This window comes from Larus michahellis, chromosome 3 (genome assembly GCF_964199755.1).
Source record: "Larus michahellis chromosome 3, bLarMic1.1, whole genome shotgun sequence".
Lineage (NCBI taxonomy): Eukaryota > Metazoa > Chordata > Aves > Charadriiformes > Laridae > Larus > Larus michahellis.
In genome coordinates, this window is record NC_133898.1 from 125,746,127 (window position 1) to 125,769,538 (window position 23,412).

At 38.7% G+C, this 23,412-nt stretch overlaps 1 protein-coding gene across 1 annotated transcript in view; it reads left to right on the forward strand.

Annotated features, from left to right (window-relative positions):
- Positions 1-1,950: 1,950 nt before the first annotated feature.
- The window catches only part of SUPT3H (SPT3 homolog, SAGA and STAGA complex component), a 292,661-nt gene continuing 271,199 nt past the window's right edge, over positions 1,951-23,412 (forward strand). Inside the window, 3 exon segments of the mRNA XM_074582049.1 lie at positions 1,951-2,001; positions 2,003-2,209; positions 12,487-12,581. Of these exon segments, the coding sequence (XP_074438150.1) occupies positions 1,951-2,001; positions 2,003-2,209; positions 12,487-12,581 (353 nt within the window).

Here is a 23,412-nt window from a genome sequence, read left to right on the forward strand (position 1 = left end):
GTTCATACACAGTAGTAAGAAGGACGGGGAATGAATGGTAGCCAAAACCATAAAAAAATTAAGGATAGCAGAAACTAAGAGAAAAAGGCAGAAAATAAGATGACTTTCAAATAAGCTGATGGCCTCTAGAGTGTTAAGAACATTGCAGAGCTTCCTCCTGCCTCCTTTTTTTTTTTTACCCTCAAAAAAAGAGAAGTAAAATGCTACAATGTACATAAAATTACCAAGTCTCTAAGCTGTCAGTTTCTTAGAATGAATCGCAGTAGAAATAATATGAGTACTGTTCAGTGTGCAGGCAGGAATTTGAATGAAAGATGGACTGAGAAAGGTAAAGCGAAAGACAGACTGTAACTTTGGAAGTTACACACCTTGCAAACCTTCAAGAAGAGCAAGATTTTTGCATATGTGGTGAAGAAAGCACTAACAGTTACTCCATTTACCTCTATCGGTCACATTTATTAATTCCAGTTTATACCATGGTACAATCAGCCTGTCTCCTAACAAACCTGCACATGTACTGCCAGACGAGCGGAATGACTGAACTGAACTCACAAAAACCTACCATTAGGAGGTGTTGAAGCAAGAAAAGGTTAAAAGAAGAAAGGAAAGGTAGGTTAAATACTCCAGCTCTCCTAGTCATGCCAATCCCCATCAACCTGCTGAACTGACAGGACATGGGAAGAGGAAAGCCACCACTGCCAGGAAAGAGAGGGGAAACATAGGCCCTGCTTATAGATGAAAGGTATTTAACCACCTTGATTCATTTAACCACCCCAGAGTGGTTAAAGTAGTACAACTTGCTATGTTCGAGTAAGGATCCACTGGTATTTCCAAAGGCAAAAATATATCATAGAATCATTTAGGTTGGAAGAGACCTTTAAGATCACCAGGTCAAACTGTTAACCTAGGACTGCCAAGTCCACCACTAAACCATGTCCCTCAGCACCACATCTACATGTCTTTTAAATACCTCCAGGGATGGCAACTCCACCACTTTCCTGGGCAGCCTCTTCCAGTGCTTGACAACCGTTTTGGTGAAGAAGTTTTTCCTAATATCCAATCTAAACCTCCCCCGGCACAACTTGAGGCTGTTTCCTCTTGTACTATCACCTGTTCCTTGGGAGAAGAGACCGACCCCCCGTGGCTACCCCCTCCTTTCAGGCAGTTGTCGAGAGCGAGAAGGTCTCCCCTCAGCCTCCTTCTCTCCAGGCTGAACACCCCCAGCTCCCTCAGCCGCTCCTCACAAGACTTGTGCTCCAGACCCCTCACCAGCTCCGTTGCCCTTCTCTGGACACGCTCCAGCACCTCAATGTCTTTCTTGTAGCGAGGGGCCCAAAACCGGACACAGAATATGAGGTGGGGCCTCACCCCTGCTGAGGAACAGGGGGATGATCACAGCTCTAGTCCTGCCGGGCACACTGTTCCTGATACCACCTACTATAAAATAGCTATTTTACTATTTTACGGCGGGGACGATCGGTGCCCTAGTCCTGCTGGCCGCATTATTTCTGATACAATGTACTATAACACAGCCATTTTAGGCAGCGAGGGAAAGACACCGTACTATTTTCAAATACCTCCATAGCGCTGTAGCGGCAGAGATGAGGGTGAGCTGAGGCCCGGCACCTGTGTAAGCGCACACATCCCCCTGCTACGGGGGAACCAGCCTCCTCTCCCCGGTTTTGAGCACTCGGAGCAGCCCTGACGCCTCTTACCGCCGGGCGCTGAGGGGGAAGTGGGGTGGCCATGGTCGCCCGGGCGCTCCCCTCGGCCGCCGGGCAGCACCTGCGGGAGGCGGGCTGGGGAGAGGGATCCGGCGGCGGGCTGTGAGGGGAGCGGCGGCTGCAGCGGCGGCGGCGGGGAGGAAGCGGCGGCCCGGCCAGCCCCGCCTCAGCCCGGCTCCACCCCTCGCCCTGGGAGGCCGCCGCGGCCGCTGCTGCCACACAGCAGATGGAGGCGGCGGCGCGCCGCGGCCGGTGTGTGGCGGAACCGGCCCCTCCTTCCCGCGGGCGGCGCCATTTTCCCCCCCCCACCACACACACAGACACACCACCACCCCTCCTCACAGCGTGTGCGCCTCAGCGCCGGAGCCGCCGTCGCTCCTGTGGTGGAGGTGGCGGCGGGGGGGGAAGAGGGAGAGCGGCCGCCGGTTTTCGTCCCCCTCGTTTCTTGCCTCGGTCCAGGCAGCGCGTGGAGGGGAAGGGACGAGGTTCAGTTCTTGCCCCTTCGCTTTCCCCTTTGGGACAGCCGCACACGGGGTGGGGGGACTGGGCACCACCAAGCCAGGCTGCTCCTACCTTCCTCCCTCCTCCCTTCCTTCCTCCCCTGCACATCTCAGCCTCCTCCTCCTCATCATCCATCCGTCCCCGGGGGTGAGCCTTTGCGTGAGTCACCAGCGAGGGCACGCAATTAGCGCGTTGCTGTTAAGCTATCTTAACTGCTCATTTTGTTTTTTGGGGCCTTCAGAAACCTTAACCTCGCGGGTCCCAGTCAGCGATACCTGTGTGGGGCTGCTTGGCGTGAGGGGGGGCGGGGGGAGAGGCGCTGGGGGGGGGGGGGGGGGGGTGTTGCGGGGGCTTCTGCTAACTCCGTCTGTGTCTGTGGCTTTGCATTTGGGTTTTGTATTTGGTTTCGCTGGCCAGATGTGAGCAGGAGGCTGCAAAAAGCGACTGCAGCGGGGGTATGTGGCCGGCAGCCTGGCAAAGGGGCTCCTCGGCGTCAAAGCCATCTGCTCTGGGGTGGAAGCCAAGGTGCTGGGAAGAGGCCCAGCCTTCGGCCCAGCCACCGGCTCCATCCCAGCTCTGCAGCCCCTGAAACCATGAGATTTTGGGGTGGAAGTGCCAGATGTGGGGTTTACTCGCTGCTGGCAGGTCGCAGTGAGCAGCTTTTGCCATGTTCTGCTCTCGCGTTGGTTTTCTGGGGGCCTGTGGTGGTGGTGCACGCATTGGACCCTGCCCTGCTCCTGGTGTCGTCTCGCAGCTAGTCTTGAAGGTGTTTCTAGGCTTAAAATTGCATGACGGAGGCCAGGCTTGGGCCTGCAATGGGCCGTGTGCTGCTGGGTATTACTGATTTCTTGTCTCTCTGGTGCTGTGAAAAGTTTGTAGTTTTTCTCTGGAGGAAGTGGATTTTACTTATTTTGCCCAAACGGGCGTGGTGGTTTATTAATAGGGATCCTGTAATATTCCTTACAGAAATTATAACTTCTTATAGAAATTACTAGTAAATGCTAAAAATCCAGGAATAACAGCTAGTCCAGAAGAATACTCTGTGTAGGATTTAAGTGGTTTTGCCACTTACTGTTTATATTTTTGTATGTCCTATGTAGTAGCAACTGCTTATAAGTTCCTCGAAAGTTTACAAATTAATGCTTTGCAGTCTTTGAATACAAAGCACAATATACATGCAAAATATTTATTACTGTGTACCTGAAGGGGAGGTAAGAACCTGATGTTGCGGACAACCAAGTTTGCTGTATGGCATTAGCATTAATGATTTATCTGAGACATTTCATTTCCTAAGAGTGAATCTGTTTCAAGGTTTGCAGTGCTGTTGGTGATATGCTTAAATTTTCTTTTGAAGTGTTTGATCTAACTCCCACGTCATTGTCTGTCTTGGTACAGGCCTCTCTTTCCCTTTGGCTCAGGGCACTGCACCCTCGTCAGTGCAAACTTACTTGGCAGGGTGCAGTGTACCTTCCTTTTCTCCATTTTTGCAGATCTTTCTTCATTATTGGCCAGATCCAAGTGTCATGGGAGGCAGCGTCAGTCTTTCTGTTAACTTTGGACTTTGTGCAGGCTCATATTTACATATTACTGATCAGCAAATCAGATTTGATTTTATTTTGATTCCTTCTTATCCTGTGTATTGTTGCTTTATAGATGGGAATCCTGATGTTAAAAGTAGCATTTCCAACTGTAGCAGTATTTACTTAAGGTTTTCTGAAAGCCCCATCTCTGTGAGTCTTACGAAAGTGCGAAAATGTTAGGTTTCATTTAGATAAAGAAAATCTTATGATGATTCTGAAGAAGAGCTTGAGGTCTAACCAGAATATGTTAAAAAGACAGGAGGGAAAACTCAGTCTTGTCTCTTAGAAGTAAACAAGAAATCCTTCTATACTTTACTGGCGTTTTACTCGTGATTTTCAAATGTATGGACTTGGAAACATTGCTTAAGGTGTAACAGGATTCAGTAGCCTTTAGATTATTTGCTAAGCCTCCGTCATAACCAACTGAATTACTCTCATGGGCTCAATTCTGAATAACATAGAACGGAGCTGTCTGAAATTTGATTAGCCAGTTAGTAACTTGTCAGCATAAGCAAGCTGTAATTTAGTAAGCTACAAGTGTTTTTAAGAATTACTTGCATATAATAGTCTCGAGCAACACTGAGCATTGTTCACGTTGTTATTGCCGTTCTGATGTGATGCCCTCAAGCAGTGAGACCAGCCAGACAGTGTCTTTCTGGGTCATTATTGCAGGGGTGTTTTTAAGGCATGAGGCCAAACCCAAACAATGTAATTATACCATAGAAACTAATTGAGTTGATGCTCTTGTTGCAATTGTGAAATATCCAAATGTGTAAATGTATGGAGTATGTAAAGAAAAGGAAACTAGTTGGGCCTATGTTCTCATAGAACCAGGCAGTAGTGACTCGGTTATGAATTTATCTAGAGCTGATCAGAAAACTGCATGTCAAAGGTACTGAGAATGATATTGATTAGATCTGTAATCTGTGTTTCAGATACTTGGCATTTGTAGTGCTGCATGTAATCATTACTAATTTGAAGTAATCTTAGTACGTGTTCATTTGCAAGCTAATGCAGAATACATTTCTATTTATAAATAATCTTTGGCTTTTCTCTACCCCTGTACTTTGCATACGTTTGAAGTATTACATTTGATTACAATCAGGCATTCACAGAGTCAACTGCAAAGTTTCTAGTTCACACAGCTCCTTAAACTGTCACAGAAAAAGTGACAGTACTGATAAAGAGGCCAAGAGCTTGGACAGAAGAACCTGTGGTTTGAAGCACTGAGGTATCGGCCTAACTCTTGCTAACATCTCTCAGGGAAATCATAGAATTATCAATACAGCTCTCCAGTGTTAAGTGCTTTTAAAAATCATGTGCTTAAACAGTGAAGATAAATGTGTATTTTCAAGTAAACAAGAATACATTTTAGCAGGAACCTATTGAACATCATCTGTGACTATGAGATCTCTGAAAGGGGTTGGTGTCCTGAATGTTACTGACTTACTCTTAGATTTATTTCTTAAGAAGTAATTTTCATGCTTGTAATTTGCATTAAAGCTGTGGCTGTTTTTTCCTGTAGTTTTCCTTGTGCTAGGTGTTGTGTGAATAAGCAGCAATGGAGGTAGACGTTTTCTGCTCTAGAGGATTTTGATTTATGGTGGCAAGCAGTGATTTCAGAAAGGAGAGGAACAGTTCAACAGTAAGAACTGGAGAAAATTCTTATAATCTCAGTTTTGCATTTGGCTAGTCGTTCTTGATTAGGAATTTTTGATACATATATTGATGACCTAAGTTAAGGACAGCATTGGGCAGAGTATGAAATGCCTGATATGGCAGAATGTTCAGTTGAGGTCAGGGTGGAACTATATTATGAGATTATTTTAATTGTGTTTCAAATAGGGAACTAAACACAGCTCAGGGTGATGTGAAGGGAGGAGGCTTGGTGTAATCAGTGTGCGAGGTTGGGAAGGTAGATGCCATCTTGAAAGGAGTTGAACAGGTGAAGGAAGATGAAGGCCTAGGGAGAAATTATACCCAGGAAAGTATAACTTTAAAGCTGTTGGTGAGAAGGGGACAAACTTGGTTGTGCTTTACAGAGAATACAGCTGTGTTAGTGAAACCTTAAATTTTAAGTTACTTTAGATGGAACTAAAGGTAGATGGGAACCATGATGACTAATGGATTTGCTTGTTGGCGAATGAGCAGTAAAGCATACTGGCAGGAGTAACTTGACATCTGCGTATTCATATAGGAATGTTTTACTCTTCAGGAAAAAGCAAAATACTGAGTTACAGGTTGGTGTCTGTTCATCTCTGCATGCTGCAGTTGAGTATATAAGTTCCTAATGATTTCAATCCATTTTTTTATCGCAAGACTTGCAAGCACACCTTATATTTCCTTCACTGAAAATTGTCAGTGGTTACCGCAGGAAGGTCGTGGTCGCTAATTACATGTCTATACAATTATTAAAAAATTGATATGGAAGATTCAGAATACTACCAAAATAATTGCTGGTCCAAACAAAGTTATGGTTACCGGCGCCAGATTTGGGAAGCTATGGGAACTTTACTGTTAGTTACAGGTTGTCTGATCTCTATACTGCTCTGTTAGAGCATTTTTAGGAAGGAAGAAAAAATGTCATTGGTGCTTAATTTGCAGTGCCATTAACTACCAAGTGTGGCATGGAGTTCTGCAAAAAAAGTGCTGTGCGTTCGGTTCAGAGAGAGGTGGGCACCTACATTGACACTGGAATAGGCTGCCCAGGGAGGTGGTGGAGTCACCACCTCTGAATGTGTTTGAGTCGTTTAGATGTGGTGTTAGGGGATATGGTGTAAGGGAGAACTTTGTAGAGTGGAGTTGATGGTTGGACTCGATGATCCCACGAGTCTTTTCCAACCTAAATGATTCTATGATTCTATACATTAGGCTCATTTTCTCTCCTTTCTTGGTTAAAAATAAATAAATCACTCCTGGGGAAGGGCAGAGCTCTGATTTGACTTGAGTTAGAAACTATGAGAAGTGTTAGTAAACATCTCCAGATGTGGAGGCATACCTCTCTCATGTAAGATTATGCTGTATCTTTCTCAATCTCAAATAAAATAGTTACATCTGTGTATCAATATTCTTTCAGTAGTCCAAACCGTTCTGTGGTCTGTTTCAGAAGAGGCTTAAGTAACTGTCATGTCTAACTCATGCGTGGACAAACAATAGCTTAAAATATGAGGATATGCAGAGTAATTTTAGGTAAAATATAGCAGTTGTTATGCAGAATAGAGTTAGAAGGTTATGCTTTAGTCTGTAGTTGGTTAGTGACTTTTGTTTCCCTGCAAAGTCAGTGAGAGAGTTGTGCTTGTTCCCTGCTTTCGTTTAAGGTCTTTGGTAAAATTAATGCACAAAGATGTATGAGATGGAGAAATGAACATTAAGGATGATTTTGTCTCCAGGGATGTGGAACGGGACAGGCTTAAAGATATAATCAATAAGATGCATTTTATTCTTTGGACCAAAAATCTATGCTTACATGTATCTGAAAATTTATTTTACTCTTTGTTATCAGACATGCATGTTTCTTCTGTAACTTCTAAATGGGAATGAATGACTGAGTTGCCTTAAAAATGGAAAGGGAGAAATGATGTTCAGTTGTATTCCTTATATTTGTGGGGGCTTTCCAAGCATGTTTCATTCCAAGAAAGAGTGTCACGTTTAAAGATGAGATGCTTATTTGCCTGGGTGATGAAAGCTGGGCTGTGCATTGACAGCTAAGATGAATATTTCTTTCTGGTATTCACTTTAAAATAAAACTATCGTAAGAATCTAGTCTATCAGGTAATAAATGGAAGCAGCAGTAGCAGATGTAATGTATTATCCTGAGCATGAATAGTGCATGCATTCTGCTTTGTGATACTTTGTTAATTAATTAAAAAAATGAAAGAAAGCTGAGATTGCATCCCTAGCTTTGAACAATGTTATTGTGTGCAGACCTGATGCAGATGTGTCAGTGCCTGCCCACAGCTTGCTTCTAATCCTGGATTTGGTCTGGCTGCTCCTTCAAAATTTGTGCCTTTGCTTTATCTGCTTGGCTTTTAAGAGGCCACGTTTAGGGAATACGGAAGTTTTCTTATTGCCTATAAGCAGAGCCATTTCTTAATTGTTACGCAACAAGCTGATTTTTTTGGACTTGAGCAGGTTAAAGGATGATAAAGGAGTTTCATTGCACCTTTTGAATCATTAATTTGTTGTAAGATCTAGACCATCTGTGCGTTGTGCTTTTCTGAGACCCTTTAGAGCGTTTCTAGTTCCAGCCTGCTTGAACAGCTCAGGAGAACTTAAGGACTTAATACTCTAGTGTTTTAATTTTCAGTTATTCCATGCTACTGGGAGAGTGGGTGAGGCATAAAACAGTATATTTACTCCAGTATTTGCTTATAGGCTACTGGTTTTTTTTAACTTTTTTTAATAATTTTGAGCTTAGAAAGCCAGTCTTGCATGTGTTCAACAGCATTTATGGCTGTGTTTTTGTTTTTTAAAAGTGCACTAAAAAAAAAATAAATCTGTATTTCCTGCAGTTAATTAAGTTCTTACATCTCCAGGCCTAGAAGACTGTTATACTCTCTTGTCTGCTGCTGAGGCCATGCGTGCAGTAAAATACTCAGTGGTAACAGACTAGTTAATCTAATTACTCTGAAGTAGAGGGTGTGAAAACAAAAGCATTAATTTTAATTCTGTGTTAATTCACAGTCATCTTGGCTTTTATTTCCTTCCTGTTTTGTTTGGGTTTATGTCAGTCTTTAAGTTTTTGCATGATTTGAGGTCATATGCAAAATGTATTTATGAAAGGCAAGAAAAGAGGACTGATGCGGTAACTGCACTAGATGCATGTTTGATGAATTAAGTTATTATAACAGTAAATTCTACTCTAATGCGTTATTTATTGCAAAAATTTATGTAGGGACACTGCTTTTTAGGTAATTCCACACCTTCATTAGCCTGTAACAGAGACATCAGATGTGTGAGACTCCCCTTTTGTTTTAAACTGACCCAGTTTAGACTTCTTATGTTCTTTTTTTTTTTTTTTTCCTTTTTTGTGAAGTGAAAGCTGTAGTAATATTAATGTTTGCTCTTCCTGATTGAGTTTAGATCCATTATTGAACAGATGTGTTGGGGGACTGTTCTGTAGTGACTGTTGGGATGCATCCTTCTCTTACATCCTTGTGTGGCGTTTTGGCAGTGGTGTTTGGTGAAAGTATTTGAGTAGTCTTTCAAAAAATGGAGGTGCTGATTGTGAGTGTATATGTATATATTTTAAGACTGCCTATATATGTCCCAAATGATATGACATAGCTGGGAGATTTAGTGCTCTACAATTATGGGCTAGATGTGTAGCCCGTATATTAAATTCAAGTTTTAGGAGAAGTAGAATTTCAATTTTTACACATCTCTGAACTTGATCTTGAATAAATAGGTGGGTTGTACAGATGGTGTATTGATTGGACAACCATCAGCGTGAGTTAGCATTGCCTGGTAATTTCGGAGTGGATATGGATATGAAGGATGGCTATGAAGTGCAAATCTGCCCAGGTATCTTACTTGGTGAGAAGGGTGGGCCTAAATTAAAGAAGAAATGACAGATTTTGTTTCCCTCAATGGAGAACTCTTTTGTTCTGCTGATTCATATGGAACAAGAACTGTTTTCTGTTGTGACTCTTTTACATTAAAGACACTGAGATTACAGTAGATGCTTTAAAATATTTACATTAATGATTATATACACCTTCTAGTTTCTTATTTCTATTATACGCTTGATTGCAATATTTTACTTATGGGAAAAGAATTTGTAAAAGCTGGACCTCTTTGGATAGGAACTTGTAATTACCAGTCCAAATAGTGTTAATCAGAAGTTATCTTCTCTTTGCTAAAGTTTATGATTAAAATACAGCATGTTGAAATAATCTGTGACCTAATCTGAACATCTGAATTCATTTTGTAGAATATGGCAAACAGCTGCATTTCAGTTTGGAGCTAAAACAAATACAGTATATTGACCCATTGAAGATTACAGTAGGCTTTTCAGTTCCATGTTAGCTGTACTTCTTGAAGAAAATTGATTTGAGAGTGCTTCTGCTTTTGAATTTTTTTTTTTTTTAATGTCCGGAAGAAAGGAAATAGAACATAAGGACGATGGGACTTTGATGTGTAAAGAAGTTAATTATCTAAACCATCAAACAAAACGTGGGCTGTGGAAGTAATTATTGTAAAGGGTCTGATGAAGCCTGACAAGCTGTTGGTTTTTTATGTCAAGAAAATGCTGTACACCTGCTTGATTTGAAAGTTAAATCGTTTGGTTGCAGTAGGAAGACCAAGTTTTCAGTGAAGCAGTAGCTGATAAGCTTTCAGCTCTCAAACCTGCTGATACTTTTGCAGATGTACAGTCCTCCAAGCTTTTTTTTTAATTAGACTCTTCTTGTCTGCTTGGAGGGCAGGAACCTTAAAAAAATACTTACTCCAGAATAGGACATGCATGAATGACAAAGGGTACACTGTGAGGAAGCAACTATGGAATTGTGTCCCGTGTTTTTTGTGAGAATGCTTCATAAATTAGTGGAATAGAACCCCATGGCTAAAGCAAAATGTTTGACCTGGATTTAAAAAAAAAAATAAAAAAAAAAAATAGCCATATGCTTTAAATGACGTAGTTAGTTGGAAAAAAAACCCAAAGCAAAATGCCACCAAACTTAAAAGAAGACTTAAGTCTTTGTATATTATTCAGTTTTTAAACTTTAAGGCACATGTGACTGATATGTTTCAGGATTTTTTCTACAGCTGTTTTATAAAGTATTAACTGAGGTGTTCCCCTAACTACTTTCTCTAGGATCTGGGTAAAATATAGAATTTGCAGTGTATTAATTTATATTTAGGGATATTGATACTGGGATACTGGGTATATATATAGCTACTAAAATGAATTGTGATCAGTCTCAATCAAATAACGAACAGTAAAACACATATAAACTTGCAAGTCTTTGGGCTGTTCTGGGTACCATTGCAGCTTCCTCTTCACTCCCTTCCATGTGTACATAGAGCTTTCCTAGAAATGCTCTCTCACCTTCCTTCATGTTATAGATGTTTCTTACTTTTTTTTTTCCTTTGATTTTTAACTCGTTAATTTGACTATTTAGAATATGAGAGTCTCTGGTAACTGCTGATTGTGGCAGGATCCTGCCAACACTTAAACCTGGTGTGTAACCACTCAAGTAATTAAAATCAGACTTCAGTGGGAGTAAACTTGTGATTAAAGTTACACATGTGCGTAAGGGCTTGCAGGATGGGGACCTAAATTAGAATCTGCTTGAAGATGAACAGGACTCTGTGAAAATCTACTTGAAAGCATTAATAAAAAAAGTAAACTTACATCTGAATGCATAAACTTCCTATTATTTTCGTTGTTCGTTCTTATGCTATTATGTCATTAGCCTTTCAAAACAGTTATTCTTTTGTTAATTTTTGAAATTATCTTAGCTTTGTATTTAGAGTATTACAAGTTTTGTTAAAGCAAAGCATAATATTTGTGATTGATTGCAATGTTTTTAGTGGCACTTAATATAAATCTGGTCACGTACTTTTAGATTGCTTTTTAGGAAAGATACCTGTCAACTGTAAAATTTAAAAGCGGAGAAAGGTGGGATCTCTTTAGAGGTCTTACAGCAGAGCAAGCTATATTAACGTGGTTTTCATCGTCATTGCTACTGCTACTACTAATAGCACAAGAAATGAGTAGTAAAACTCCACTGTTACTAGCGTGCAGCAAACTAGAAGAGGAAGAATGTTGTGGGAATATATTCCGCTTATCAGGAGACTTGCATAGTGTGTGGAGTTCTTTGTTAAAAAAATTCTTGAAGGGAAAAATGAAACGCCCTATTCTATATTTATTGAGTTTTCCATAATTAGATAAATTCTGATTTGTCAGTGTTTTAGTAAGTGCAGCTATTTTTAAAAATGAAACTATTTAAAGGCATTTGACTTTCCTTTTATTAAAGGGGAAAATGTAGATGTGTTAATTCATAGAATAAGAGCAGAACTGTCCTGGGTTTGATTTAGAGTTTTAAATGAGAAATTTGTATAGATAAGCCATAAAACATTTTGTATAAAGATAGTACCTTTGGTTGTGTAAGTATTATGAAGACGTTCAGGTCTCGTTCTTCCTAATGCATTTCTGTTTTGAAGACTTAAGTAATATGTGTACATAAAGCCAGTGTTTTAGAAAGGAAGCTTGTGATTTAGTGCTCGTCAAGTTTTATCTGGCTGCTTCTGAGATTCTGTTTTACTCCTCTTAGTCTCAGTGGAAACAGTATAGATGTGACTTACTAGTGCATGGGGTACCGCAGGAATATAAAAGGATGTGTTGGATATCAAGATCCTGGTGTCTAGGAATGCCATGTATTCCAGAATACCAGTGTTTTTATCTCAATACTTTTCCATTGGTGTTCTTAGGGTACCTCTCAGTGGGTTGCTGGGATGATATTTTTAAAAATAGCACACATTTCCAATGCTTTGGTTGCAGTAATCATCAACTCCCGTACGTTTTCTGCAGTGTCTCAGGCTTCTTTTTGCATGCAGAATCTTTGCATTCAAGTCTACCCCAAAATCTCTTCTTCCCTTTCAATATCTAGTGTGAAGCATACATAAGCTCTCTTTAAAATAAAAGTATTTTAAATGCTGTTATTTCTTTATTTATTCAGATGAGCAGCACCGTGGCTAGCCCGATGTCAACGATCGCCTCTTCGAGCACTGGAAGAAAATCAACAAGCTTTACGCCTGAATTGCAAAGTATGATGTAAGTAATCAGAATATCTGGTAACATCTACATTTTGTATGCATCTTTTAGCTAGTTTCTTAGAATGTGTGTATAAGGCTGATGGGGAGGAGGAAGCAGGTATTAATGATGGAACTGTTAGTATTTTACTTCTGAGTTGTAAAACATTCAGAGGTGAGTTAGGTAAATAAAAAAGGTGCTATATTGGAAGGAGAGAAAGTCCTGCTGAGTAAGGAGATGCATTTTTAGTAATACTTTAGAAGTCATTAGAGACCTGTATTTTTCAGCCCTTCATCGAAGAAAGCTAAGCTTCCTGTTGGCATATATGCTTATCTGAGGAAATATTTTCTATTACCATCTTTCAGTGCTAATACAGAGAGGTAGACTGCAGAGATCACAATATTGCTGATGAAATTAAGATATGGAACAGTTGTAAATAACTGGGTTTTGGCAGAGAAGAAGTGAAGTTGTTAGAAAGTTTTTTTGTTGTTGTTGTAAATTAATAGTGGACTCTTAGAAACCCATCTCCAAGCTGTGATAGACCATGATTTTGTAGTTCACAAATTCTAAATTTCTTGAATGTTTAAACAGGTGGGTTTTGTCAGTTTTAAAGATACTTGCATAATCAGAAGAATTCCTTTTGTAGAAGGTGTCTTTATCTTGACTGGTAACATATTACACTGGCTGGCTGCAAATCTTCATTTTGTGGAAAGCAACATATTCATCAAAAAGTTTCACCTGCCACCGTATGGCATTTTTTCCCCTTTCTCTGTGTATCTAAGACACTGCACTGTCAGGATGGGGCCAGGGGGGAAGTAATGAGCTTGTTTCCATGTGGATTCATTTTCCTGATTTATCAAACACTTCAAAGAATTTTTCAACCTAGAGCTAAAAAGATATCTAACCTCTTAAGGCTGCAGATAGCTTGGCTGTAGTGGCTCATGTCTAAATTGTGTATTTTTTTAAAATATATGATTATAAATGTTACTTATGGGGAAGGGAGAGGATACACATTTGCCAATTGCTGAGGTCAGCTGCACATAAAAGGGAGCTTTGCTTTATGAAATCTTGCAAAAGTGTCTTAAAGGATTTTTTTTTTCCCTATGTTCATTTGTCAGAGTTGAACATGAAACAAAGAAAGCTGGTCCCAGAGTACAGAGACATAAATCCACGGTTTCAAAAGATAGTGGTAATCATTGGCTCTTTTCACTAGTCTTGGGACGGAAAGACTGTCCAGGGTGTTGTTTAAGATAGGAAGAGGTAAAGTAGGATGAACTTAATAGGGAATTAATTTTGGGCTACTCATCTTTACTTCGGCAAGATCATTGAAAACAGCCAATATTTGAGAGCTTCTTTTTACAGTGTTGCTTCATGGTTTTTTTAATTAATTTTTGATCAGCTATATAAAAATCAAAATAGTTACAACATCCACCTTCTGACCCATAGATGGGTAACTATGTTTTAATGCCAGGGAAATTTTATTTATTGAAATTATGGATGCATCCTGACTGTTCCAGTGATACTATCCTTTTAATCATTTTACTTTAGGTCATTTACCATTACCATCTATTAATTTGTTTTGTGGCTTTTAATATACCACCTTGTGCGAGGTAAAATTTTTAGATAGTCTTATCTGAAATGTTCTACTGTCTTCCTTCCCCTTTCCATTGTGTTAGAGCTGAAGATTAGGATGGGAAGAATGTTAAAGCTTTATTTTTATGTATATATTCTTGTAAATATTTTTTTCTGCCAGTTGCCTTCTGTAACCGTAAAGAAGTTAAAAGTATTTCAAGCCTCCACAGATAATTATTTTTTACCTGCATAAAAACTCTATTTGGCTTTTTAGCATGATGGAAATATTTAACATTTTAGTATTGCTGTTTCATGCTAGATACGTTCTTTGTTTTTACTTCCCTTATACTTGTGAAGGAGTTCATTTAGGAGTAAAGAGGTATTTTAAGTCACTGTAGGCTACATCTGAACTGCCTTTTTTTTGTTGTTGTTTTGTTTTGGTCTGTTATGGAGATGACAACGCATGTCCTCTCACTTTCCCAGCTCTCTCACTCTCAGCCTGTTCCTAACAGTCTCCTCTGGCTGCCACTTTTTGGCGATACAGGATTTTATGCAGCTTAAATGATGGTGAGAAGAATGCTGTCTTGCTTGTCCCGTCATATGTTGTAGATTCACCGTCACTGTCATGTAACGTTTTCTAATTTGAATTGCTATATGGGCAGTAGATATGAAAGAAATTACTTGCCTCCGTTAAATTCTATTAAGAGTTCCCTATCCAAAAGTAGAAGATGCAATTTGTTTTCAGTTCAATGTGCTTAAGAGACTACTAGATTGTTGTTAAGTGGATACATGGGATACGTTCCACTAGAGTGTAATGTAAACGGGATAATGAACTGTTTTCCAGTGCATTGACTCTTCTAAAGCAGATGAGTGCTTTGTTACAGACCCAGTGGTCTGCTGTATTGAGTTCTTTTTAGATAGAAAAATATTAGTTCTCTCCTTCAAGAGACTTCTGGTTAGTTATTGTTCACATCTATTATAGTCATCTACACTGGAAAATATAAGTGTTGTTCTTGGTGGAGAAAATAACTAGAACTGTGCTTAAAAAACAAAAGAGCAGCCGTTAAGTTTGTAGGGAAAGAAGCCTGTGCATCTATTCGGATCGGTATCTGGGGAGCCTCTGTTTTATTTAATTGCGGACTTCCTGATAAAGTATTTTGAAACTACCCTCCCCGCCAGTATACACATGATTCTGTCAGAATGTAGAAGTTATTGTTGGCCATATAAGTGGAAGAAATAGACTTTTTCCTTTTGCTTCAGAACTGGTGCAGTTATACTTTGAAAGCTATGCAAACAGATCCTCTGTGCTTTAGAGTAACAGTCTTCACCGTTTCATTAAACTAGTAGGAACTGAAGAAATTCCTTGAATGTATCAAGCACGTTGAAAGTTACATTTTTGTTTTTTGCTGGAAAAAAGGAGACTTTTGAAGTGATAAAGTACCAGGGATGAACCACGTGGAGAAAAAATGACAGCTGTTTCTTTTGGCCAGGACCATAAAATGAAGTTACCACTTTAAAAGAACTTTCCAGGCTCTGACAGAAGCTGACATTTTTTATAAACTACATAATTTAGGAAGTTACAGATTCTCCCATTTAGGCAATTTATAACAAATCCATGCTGACATCTTAAGATCCTGGGAAATAGTAAAGGCTGGAGCATTGCAATGCAAAAAAGGTAATGACTTTCTTTAAGAAAAGAAAATAGAGACTGTCTCTGCATAGTTTGTTATTGTGAAGTTGAGTAGGATCACTTATTTCCTATGGGTTGTCATCCATATAGAGTAATACGAAGAGTAAATTCAACCTGTCCTGGCTCTCAATAAAAAAATGCATGCAGCAAGGAGATGAACTTGTGAGAAATGAATCCTACAGGCATGTTGGGTGCTGATCCAGAATGGCATTTGGTACTTCGTGCTGACGTTCAAAAATGGGCTGTTGGATTGTAGGGACTTAAAAGGCAGAAAGAACGTAGAATATCAAATCCTGTTATAACCCAGTAGTGTCATCTGGAAGTCTGTGGATAACAGTGCCTCAAAGTGTGGAGGTGGTATCTTTGATTAGTTTCTAATTTGCTGCACTTAAGGGTTGCGTCAGGGTTTGATTCCCCAGAATGCTTCAATTTATATGTAATGTTAAACTTGTGAGTAATCCTATTTAAGGTGAGGAGGCTATTCATATACTACGTCTGTTACAGGTGTTACACCTATTTTTGAACCACAGCATTAGGGAGTGGGCTGAATCCTTTTGTAGAATTGTGTTTTTATAAGCTCAAAAATATTTTTCTAATGTATTTGAGAAGGTGGGAAATGTATAGGTGTCCTGAAATGAAATCCCAAAATACTGCAGAAAAGCTGTCTTAAAATATGTACAGGTTTTTCATAGTGTACACACACACATATGTGTGTGTATATATATATATATATATTTATTTAACAAATAAAATGGTTCTCTGTCTCCACTGGTTAAACATTTACTTGGATTTGAAGAAATCTTTCTTTGTCAGAAAAGAAATAATCTCTTCTATATGATGTCTAATGCTTGTGTAAATAGTATGAAGGATAACTGGTGATAGTACTTAATACGCTGATTACCTTAAGAGGAATACAGATTTAATTAAAAGTATCAAACCATCACAGACCACCCAAACACATGTCAATTTACAGTGTGCTACCTTTTACATGGAGATGTTTGGCTTTTAATTGTTAAGACCTTGGAGTTATTTGATATTTATCTTATAATTGTGTAAAAGAGCATAATGCTATGTAGATTTTGCTTTGACTCCCACATCCTTTATTTGTATTTGGATATTTTATTATGTTACCATAGAATTTGCAGCGCTAGGTGTTAATAATTTTAAAAAAGCTTTTGGGCAAGTCCAGTATGTTTTGCTGAGGTTTGTTTTACAAAGCTTTATTTGGCTGATCTACGACCTGTTTCCAAGCTAACACTAACCTTATGTCAGTTGCACTTAAATTTTGCGCAGTAGATTCACAACCATGATGATTTCACAGTACCCATTAAAATTTATAATTTAGTTGTGATCAACTATTTTGTAACATAAGCGCCATTTATAGAGCGAATTTCTGGAAGCTGTGACGTTCTAAACACTTGTGTTGAGCAACATGCAGATGAAGAGAGAAGTTGGTTTTTTTTTTTCCCCTTGGTAAAATATCTTGATTTTTTCAAAGCTGTTTTAACTTTTTACAAAAATACTAATTACTGCAATCTGAAGTTAATTGAGAAGTTTTTTTATGGATTTAGTGTGGGATTTTTTCCCCCCTGAAAACTCATATACAGAGGGAACAGAGGCCATACTCGAGATTAGTTTAGGTTATCAACAGGATACTTTTAAAAATCGTATGAGTAAAATTTTCCAATGGCAAACATATATTTAAAACTAATATGAATCAAAGACTTCAATTTCCTACACCCTACAGCTTGATCCTGCAGGTGACCCAGTGTTCAGCTTTGCATGTTTCAGTAATTTTATGACAGCTGAAGGTTTGTGGGTTTGGGCTCCAAATTGATGATAAATATTTGAATGATACTGTATAAAGTCCTGGTTAATTAAACATCCATACTGAAGGGCGTGTTTTTTGTCTACTGTGTTTTTTTTGTGCCTCAGCGTGCAGCATCGTTGGTCATGGTAGGCTGTATTACCACACGTAATGCCGTTTATTTGATGTGCAGGGAAATAGCTGTGAGGATTCAGTTGTAGGAAGAAAACCTTAAACATCTGCTTAAACCGGATGCTTTTCTGATACCATTTTTTTTTTTGTAAAAATACATAGTTCAAGTAAATGGCCATTTTAGGTTTGTGGCAACGTGAATTGTCAGCTTGATAATACATTACTTAAACTGAATCAAGAGGCTGAACTATATTCAGGCACAATACCCAGCTTGTGTCTGGTAACATTCTGAATTAAGTGCATTTAAAGCTGCTTTTTTTTTCCTTCCCTTTGTATGTTACTTGGCTATATATAATATAAATTAAACCTGGTTTCGTAATTAGCTCTTAAGGTAGACTTTGTACAAAAAAAAAATATCAAAATTTGATGTTACAAAGTTATCGTTATAACTTCAGTAATGGAGGTAGTGCAGTAATCAATGTTTCTGTTTGTTTTATGTAACACTTTCTGGTTATTCATTATATTTGCTGTAGTTAGTATTAAAATTATAGTATCCATTGATATAGTATCAAACTAATTATTGCTACTAATTGATTGTTTCTTTCCAGACACTGAAAGTCCGTGCAGTTCTTATTTCAGCTTTCTCCAGCTTGTAGCTTATACCTATCCCTAATACAGTCCAAATGTGTGTTAGTGTGCAACAGAGATTTTGATAAAAAACTTTATATTCCCTTTTTTTTAATAAATATATTGTTTGTAATCTATTATTTCTTTTTTAACCTGTAGTAAATCATGGGAGAGACTTGGTAAGAGTTGGGGCTAGTTTCATTAAGAGTCCTTAGGCATGTCCGCCCAACTCTTGAGATATTTACAGGGTCCCTGTTACTCAAGTATTTGAATGCTTTCTCAATATTCATCATTTTTCTCCTGCCCTTCTCCATTTTTAGGGACTGGTGTGTATGTGCATTTTGTGTCATTGGTCATCTAGATATCACAAGAACCAAGTAAGGAAAAACTAAGTGAAGGACTTCAGCTTTGTTAACGCACTGGCTGTTTTGTTCTGTTGAATTAACGTATTTCATTAAGATGAAGACTACATATGATCCATCACCAATCTAATGATGATTCTGTTTGTTTAGTGTCTCTTTCTCCAGCAAACAGTGGTAGAATAAGCAATTAATATTGAGCACAGGTATGTTGAATGTAGGACAAGAAGCTTGTTGACAAGAACCACCCAAAATTGGAGTGTTTGGTTTGGGAAAGTGATGAAGAATCATTTCAGAGGTGAAATTATTCCTGTCTGAATACTTTCAATGTATAAAAACCCTCTGAGAAGGTCTTTCATGAATTTAATGCAGGCTACGTCAGGTGAAGAAATCACGATTCGGTCATGTTTTTTTATATATATATATATATATGTATATTTGGAAGTACATTTATAGCTATAAGGATAGTGAATGCTATAGCTAACAAGCAACATCTTAAACATTTCTATGTAGATGGGTACAGATAGGCAAGAGATTTGAGTAACTTGCATTCCATTTTTTTAAGTTTCTTTTTCAGATGCTTATAACTAACTGGTGATGAAAAAAGTTTATTTCAGTAGTTTTTGCTAAAAAGCAAATTTGAGCAAATGTTTTAGTTCAGAGTTATCAGAGCATGGAAAAAAACCCTTGTATTTCCTTATCTTCTTTTTATAAATGCCTACTGCTGTAGTTGAAAAATAAAGTTAGGAACTTGTTTTGACTGTCTTTGTGGATCTGTGGCATTCCTGTTAGTAGAGAAGTTGCAGTGCTCTAAGGAAAACTCCGCAGTTCTGTTCTTGCCTTTGTTAATTTTCAGCTTGCAAGCATCAGAATTACAGGTAATTATTCAGAACCAATAGAGGATACAGAGCGCATAACTTCTGTCTCCCTATTTTTTATCCCTTTTTTCACTTTCTCCCTCACCATTTGTTAAAACAGATTAATAAACCACAAAACCTAACATAAAATACCTTTAGAAGTTTGTAAAGCTGATAACTAGTGACTGCCAATTCTATTGGGACGTGGTGTGTATTTCATGGTACTCAAGAAAAATGGGGGAAAGTGAGTTAGGCTTTGTCTTTGTGTTGCTAGTGTTATTTCCTCTTACTAAGATTAACCTGGTATTTTTGATCTTTCTAATGCTACTGATTGTGCTGCATAAATTGCCCGGAGGAAAGGGATGGAAAATACTGTGCGTGTGTGTGTGGAGTGCAAGAAACTAAACCAAATGGATGACTTCCCTACTGAGCTTTATACAATGCTATGTGTCTCCTGTTCTTTTTATTTCCTCTTTTACTTTTGCATCAATTACTTCTGGGAATATAACATGGAACGTTATGGAGAATAACATCCATGTTGCTGACCATGAAGGCTTTCCGCTGAAGTACTCTTCCAGTAATAGTTTCTTATGCACTGGGGCTTCACTGTGTAATGGAGCCAACTTTCATGCTCATTTCCATTTCAGTATTTTCAGTAATATTTGACAGTTCAAACTGTCCAGAAGAGAGCAGTTCTAGACCTCTGGTCACTCATGGGGCGTCTAGGTTGAGCATACTTTTATTTTAGACTCGCAGGCATTGCATGGTATGAGTGCTTATTTTTTTTCTTTCCTATATACAATGTGATCTTATAAAATCTACTCTTTTTTTATTGTCTGTCTCAATCTTGTCAATCAAATAAATTATTTTTAGAGATTAGTGTTTGTAGAACTCTCTTCTACTTATTTAGGATTTCTCATCCATTCTCAGGTGGCAATATCTTAAGAAATAACATTCTAAATTCTTCCATGTGAAATGGAATTCTCAAAAGTAGGCTCTCTGAACTAATCTTTTCTCAAGTGATGTATTTGGATAATCCCTGCTGACTTGAGTTGGAGTACAGTTTGTTTGGTACTGAATGCCCTGGAAAATCTCACTGATTTCTTCTAGTATCAGATGTTAAATTTATTTTCAAATACAGAAATGCAAATTCTGTTCCATAATAACAGTGCTTACATATGCTAAAATAGTGTTTTCTTGTCCGTTAGAAAGTTCAGGGAACTTGTTGCTTGCTGCTGAAGACGTGCACGCCATGTGTAATGTTAAAGAAATACTGTGATTCATGCAGCTGCGCTTTGCCAGATTGGCTTGTGTTTGTTTGTTAATCCAGTTTTCAATATCAGAATAATTATAATTCAAGTAATTTGAGTCATTCGGATTACAAGCTAACTAAAATAACCTGAAACACAATATGCGTTTTGTGCTGTTGGCGAGACATAACTTACTGTTGCATATTTTACCTAAAGTGTTTTATTACATGGTGTAATAAGATAACTTTTAAAAGACATTTTGTCTGACAAGATTTTGGACAAGAGCTAGAAATCATTCTTTGTAGCTGTTGCGATCAGCCTGCTACTTGGTTTTTGATAACCACCTAATTTTGTTACGCTAGTCTTCAAAACGGGAGTGCGGTGTTTTACATCTCTTTGCGATAATGGGTTTTGTTGCTGGTAAATCTAGTTCACAGTTGTTAAACCATGGCCGTGGTTATTTTGTGCTTTATGATTACTTTTTTTTTCTATTATACCAAAGCGTATAAGCTTGACTCGCCCTTGTGAGGCAGATATAAGCATAAATACAAGCGCTGCTGTTCCTCATGAGGTTTCCCCTCATGCCAGGGACAGTTCTTCCACAAGACTTTTTAGAGTATTGGCTTTCATACGTCTTAGGTTTCTCAGAATGCAGAGCCCAGGCAGACCCTGATTCTACTTGAAACCAGTAAATGATTATAGTGACTAGGAAGTTATGCTGAACAGACAGGCTAGATGATCGTTTTTAATAAAATGGCCCAGAATTTATATAGCATGCAACACACAATGAGCATGTGCTTGAGTCGAATATTAATAATACTTTATTTTATCTTACTGTATGATGAGGTATGGTAGTATTCACATAACCCTATTATGACTGTTATCTTATGGTTTCAGTTGGTCGTATGCTTATCCCTCTCTGCTTTGAAGTTGATCAGTAAAATCATCTGACTTTGGATAGTTCATTTGGAATGATAGTGGAAGAAAACAGCAGTAATGACCTGGCTGAGGGAGCGCTCTGGTTAACCAAACTGTAATTTGGGATTGTAAAGAATTTCTCTATTCTGTCCCATACTTGTTTACCATATTTGAACCCAGAATTGTGCTGAGATTGCATTGTTCCAAAATAACCAGTTTAGCCTACCAAGCTGAAATCCTTCTCTGCAAACATGGATAGAAGAGTTTTTCCCTCCCTTTAGCAGAGAGACAACGGAAGGGCAGTGGCAGCAGATGTGGCACTTGCTCATCAGATAGTGTGGTGCTTTTTTGTCTACCTCGTTAAATACATCAGGCACGAGCCGTACAAGATAGAAAAGGAAAACTTAGTTCTGTTCCTAGTTTTCTAGGTAGGACAAAGTACAGGAAAGACATTCATTAGAGACAGAACTTAACTACAGCTCTTTCTGATGCTGGTGTGATATTTTTAAGCTTTTAAAGGCAGAGTCTCTTCTGTGCACAGAGCTTAGTGGACCAGGCTTTTGCTGAGGAGGCCTGAAGGGGTTCTCGTGACTGGTGGTAAAAAATGCAGGAGCTGAAAATTGAGAGAGTTTTAGACCTATTTGAAAATTCATTTTTTCAGGCTACCAGATTTCTGTGCTGCGTTTTAAAGTGTAGTTATGTTAGACCTCCCTCTTGTAATAATGCAGTTTTCATTTCACCTTTCAGTAACACTCAAAAGACAGCCTTATTAGTGTCAAATATTGTGTCTGAAATACACTGATTTTATCTCTTGCTTCTCTCTCTCTTTTTTTTGTGTGTTTTTTTTGTTTGTTTGTTGTTGTTGAGTATCCTGTCCCTGCTTATGAGGGGGCCAAAAGGTGATGGGGGATCTTAAATAACGTTTGGAGTAGCACCCGGGCAGTCTTCTACATAGAGCAAATAAATCGCTGATTCTCTTTACAGACTTATGAAGGAACATCCTTGTCACTAATTTCAAAACTATATTCATACTCAAAGTGCTTGCAAAAGAAAAACATGAAGGATGTTTTTGAGGAAAGACTGGAAAGGTTAATCTGGATAACAGTTTTTTCTGTAAACAAAATTAACTGAAGTCTAGTGTTGGTCTGGCTTATGTGTATCTCGTGGTTCTGCTCTACTAGTACTATATTTTTTTCTCTTGCCAGTTCAAAGTTATTGTAGGTTTTGCAGTTAATTTGTGAAATTAGTTTTGATAAGAATGAGAAGAGTTCCTCTAAGTAAGGTTACGATGCGTACAGTTCTACTCAATTTGTTCTAAGTTACGTACAACTTCTCTCCCCTTAAAGGTAAGGGAAGTAGGCAGAGCAAGAGGCCCCCCTTGACTTAACTGCAAGCTGAGAGAGCTGGCCGATGTCATCGTGAGGATGCTCTCCATAATCTTTGAGAAGTCGTGGAGATTGGGGGATGTCCCAGGAGACTGGAATGAGGGTCCAGGAAATTGTAGGCCCATCAGTTTTACTTCAGTCCCTGGGAGAGTTATGTAACAAATAATCCCGGGGGCTACCACAAGTCAAACAAAGCACATGATTGGGAAGAGCCAGCATGGATTCACCAGGGGCAAACTGCTTGACAAACCTGAT